This window comes from Gavialis gangeticus, unplaced genomic scaffold (genome assembly GCF_001723915.1).
Source record: "Gavialis gangeticus isolate Ggan-Ray unplaced genomic scaffold, GavGan_comp1, whole genome shotgun sequence".
Taxonomy (NCBI): Eukaryota; Metazoa; Chordata; order Crocodylia; family Gavialidae; genus Gavialis; species Gavialis gangeticus.
Window position 1 is genome coordinate 22,539,771 of NW_017729032.1, and position 4,622 is coordinate 22,544,392.

Here is a 4,622-nt window from a genome sequence, read left to right on the forward strand (position 1 = left end):
CCCCCCCCCCCCCCCGCCCCAGTGCCAACAGCTTGCTGGAGACTTCATCACAGTGGAATAAAGAAACTGCTACAATCCATCTGACTGCTAGTCTATTGAGAGAGGGAGAAAAGCTCTGGTGAAGACAGTTAAAATCTAAAGAAATACACAAGGAACCACTGAACCCCTGCAAAGTCAGTTAAGGTGCCTTCCCAATGCCAATTCCCCCTACAACCCCTTCAAACCAAACCAAACCAAACCAAACCAAACCCCTTCTGCTAGAACCTTTTAAGATGCTGTTTCCTAGGAGGATGATGTGTTGGAGCAACCTAAAACTAACTGATTAAGAAGTTTGGGAGAGTTAAAGAAATACATATATATACTTGCACAGCACAAATTTGTTTATATTTTGCTTTCTATTTTTAACAGAACTTTAATAAACATAGTTGACATCAGACTGCATCTGACCAGCATGGCCTAGAAACTCCAGGTTTGTTGGATTCACTTATTCTAGTACTTTTGATTATTATTGGGAAGGTTTGGTCTTTAAGGCTTGGATAAGTCATTACAGTGTTTTCCCATCTATAAGAAATTAACAAATTGCCCAGAAGACTCTATTCCTTTGCAAGACTGCCATCCATCCTAGTCAAATACCTTGAATCAGGCCACCCTAAAAAACCATGAGATAAGGTTACAAAATCATGAAGTCTAAATATCTATATTTATACTTATATTACCCTATGACTTTTATATATAAATTTTTTTTTTTAGCCTGGTTTGTGAGCCTTCAGATTACTCTAGGTCACATTTTCAAGTGTCATTGCATAACCTGAGAGACTAAAAATTTACTTTTGTTTTAAGGAACAGTCTCCTCTAATGACATGAATCCATCAGATAATACAAGACTCATGCTAATATGACAACAGTTGGCAATTCTGCACTGGTCTGTAGGTATTTCAGCACTACTCTGCACCTTAGTACCTGACTGTCCCATGTGTTTCCATCTATTTTTATCCTTACAGAAACCCACTGACATGGGCAAGTATTATCCCCTTCTATTGTATAAATAAAGGAAGCACAGAGCAACTGCCATATAAGGAAAGCTATCATTTTACATCCCTTCTGAGCAAGTATGAATGACAAGCGCAAGGGTCAAGGCATAGGAGAATCATTGCCACTTTGCCTCAATTCCTCATCTGTTTTAGGGGTATAATGCATTTAACATTAAATTGTTCATTTTCAAAAATTAGCCTTTGATTTAAACCATTTCTCATGCCCCACTGGGTACCTCCTTTCCAGCCCTAACACATTTCTACTACATACTGTTACATCCTTCAGAATAAAGAACTGTAATAGGCCTCCAGGGTCAAGTCCAGTGCCCAGAGTCCTATGTTTCCCTACAAGTCTTTTGATGTTATGTGAAGAATATTTTTCATTCACTTATAAGACTAGAATTTCTCCCTCTTTTTTCTAGAAATAAATTCCAAGGTAGCAATATGTAAGAATGAGGCTAGGTAGATGTAGACAGAACAAGTCAGAAGTTTCAGTTTCCTTTACAAATCAGTAATAAAATTCCTAGATGAAAAGCTTTGTCAAATTAGTCAATATATGTCTAAGAATAATGTTATTTCTCAATCCTGTTCTCCCAGACAAAATGATGAAATAGAATCGATGTTATAAAGCTGTTACCTAAAAACAATCTCATGAAAATAAAGTGCAAAACAACTGACATCTCCTAAGCTGGGAAATTCAAATGAGACTTCAAAAATAACCTTAACTTTGCCCTATTATTTTTCCCCACCTTATGGGGAAGTATCCATATCCAAATATACATCAGTGACACATTTAGTGTACTGTTATTGGAAGAAACGTGTCTTTCTTTTCTTATGACTGTGCAGTGTGCATCTACTGTGCATATTACAAAAATTGAACACCAGCATTTTTTTGCGCAATATCTTATGAGGTGGTTATGTATGAAATGTTTTGGGACCACTGTATTTTGTTATGGAATTCTCTACACCCATTCTTTCTGGGAAGAATGGATGGGAAACGCTTTTTTCCCACTATACATGAAATTACCTTTCCATTATGGTTTAGAAGGAACATGTCTTACCTGTCTGTGCTGTTGAGAGACTGGATACTGCAGTCCTGAGATTTGCTGGCTCTGCTGCATTTTCTGAAGCATCATCTTCTGCTGCATTGCTAAGGGGACATTTGGTGGCCTTTGAAGAGACTGGTTTGGAAGGGGCTGAGCAGGTTGCTGCTGCTGCTGCTGCGTATAATGAAGAATAGAAGTCTTGCTTTGGGAACCCAAAACTGAAGGCATCTGCTGGTTTGCTTGCTCTGAGTTAAAGTGAAACAAAGGCTTTGTGTTGCCAGGATGCTGCTCTAGTGGTGGCTGACTGTTGTTTATAAAGTTTCTGTTGAGGTCCTGAGGCTTCTGTTGCATTATGATGTCAATGGGGTTGCTCTGAGGTGTGGAGTTCGGTTTATAAACATAGTTATTCATCCCTTTGGACTGATTTCCATTTACAGGTACCCCAAGCATTGCTGAATTTTGTGGGCTGAACTGCTGCTGATGAAAGGAAGGGCTGGGAATTTTCTCCTGTACGAATGGCCCTGGGGATGGTCCTGATGGAGACATGGTAGACCAGCTGGCTGACTGGTTTTGCTGCTGCTGCTGCTGCATTAAAGCATGCTGCTGTCGGTTGGCTGCTATTTGTTTGAGCTGCTGCGCATGAGACACTTCTTGCCAGTTAGTCAATGGTCGAGTTGAGACAGAAGAAACCTGCGACGGCTGCATCTGATTCTGAGGCACTGAAGGAATGGGTGATGAGGTGGACATGGCAGTGCTGGCCATTGTGAAGGACGGGCCTGCAGATGAAGGCCTCATTTGTGGGGAGCCTACAGGTGGCTGATTCAAACCTGGTGAATACTCACTTTTGATCACCATTTTCTCCATCTGCAGAGAGGCTCTAGCGGAGCCTCTCTGGTTTTGCTGCCCAAGGTCAATGTTAAAAGGCTCATCTTGTTTTATGGTAGCATTGATCATATTTTCTAGCTCAAGGTCACTCATGGGTGGCACTGAGATATTAGTCAGTTCATTAAAAAGTTCCTGAAGCTCAGGATCCATCATCTGTTCCCCTGTTTCCTCCCCATATCTGCTAGGAAAGATGTTCTCATGGGGGATCTGACCATCCAAGTGTTTGCTGCAAGACATGGTTTCTCCTGGTTCTTTCTTGACCTCTTTTAAAGCCATGTTAAACATGCCATTTCCACCAGCATGAGTATTATTTGTTAGGTTGCTGCTCTTTCTTTGTGATCCTTGCCCCACAGGCAAATTTCCTGACATCGACTGGCTTTGGCAATTGTTAACATGATGTCCGCCTTGTCCCAAAGAAAGATTATCACCCACTCGTATCCTCTTGATGTCAAGGAAAGAGCTATCTGAAATACCATTTTGTCTCTTGTTGTTGACAGGTGACAGATTTACCACCAGCTTTCTTTTCAAGGAGCCCTGGAGCTGAAAAAATGGGGAAGAAAATCATTAGATGACATTCAAGATCCAATCCACAGTCAAATTAACACTAGGTTGATGTCACTAATTTGATACTGTTGTCCGGATATTATGGAAATTAGCCCACATTTAGGATGTTAAAATCAGCGAGACTGCAATATGTGAACACACACCCAATTCCTGCCCCAGTTGTGTACAGAAAATCATGTACTTTTGTGAGCAAATTCCCACCTTGCACTTGCACAAACCCACACACCTGGATACAAGAAATTATGGACAGATTTAAAAAAAATCACGTTTAATAGATATTGCAGTACAATGCCCCTTATGTCTATGAAATTGATGAAATCTATGAGACTAACACAGTAGATGAAAGTACCCCAGCATGTTGCCATTTAAAAACCTGTACTTAATAAATGTCAACAATGTGGAGGTCTTGCTACTAAAACACATTTCTGGCTAGTTTCAGGTGCATAGAACACAGTAAGCATCACTAGAGGGCCCATAAATAATTTAAAGAAAGGCTACTTTATATTGGTTTGTTCTCATTTTTTTACTGGTTTGTTTTAATTTTTTCACTTAAGCACCAGTGCATTGGCCCAAGTGACTCACTGTACAATATCATCTCATACATGGCCTGGTTTTTAGCTTGGACTGAAAAATGAGTGCCAGTGATAAGATACATTATTTTGTTAAACTCTAGGAAAATAAAAAGCTGGAAACTGCAGGCTTCCATTAACGTCTGGCATTTTCCCCTCAACTATGGTGACATATGAGCAGGGATCCTGGCTTTCTCTGATTTTAAAAAATTCCCAATTTTTGGTTAAAAAAGATAACCTCAAATCCACATTTTTCCATGATTGAAATTAAACACCACTAATATTACACACACACACACACACACACACACACACACACACACACACACACACACACAGAGTTTCATTTTAATAATGGAAAAATATGGATTTAGGGTTACTTTTTAACCAAAAATTGGGGATCCCTGCTTATGAGGCCTTAAAATCATGACTTCTGTATCATGCTCTTTCTCATACAGTAGGGGACAAGGCTGTTGTATATATAGCCTGTGATCTCTGACTTCCAAAGTTGGGGGTTTTGTATACGC

General features: G+C 39.9%; 1 protein-coding gene across 1 annotated transcript in view; it reads right to left on the reverse strand.

The window, feature by feature from the left end:
- Window positions 1-3,499, reverse strand: part of MAML2 (mastermind like transcriptional coactivator 2) — a 161,318-nt gene extending 157,819 nt beyond the window's left edge. Inside the window, exon 1 of the mRNA XM_019525072.1 lies at window positions 2,093-3,499. Coding sequence (XP_019380617.1) covers window positions 2,093-3,331 — 1,239 coding nt within the window. The 5' untranslated portion in view covers window positions 3,332-3,499. The remainder of the gene's footprint in view (window positions 1-2,092) is intronic.
- Between the last annotated feature and the right edge of the window lie 1,123 nt (window positions 3,500-4,622).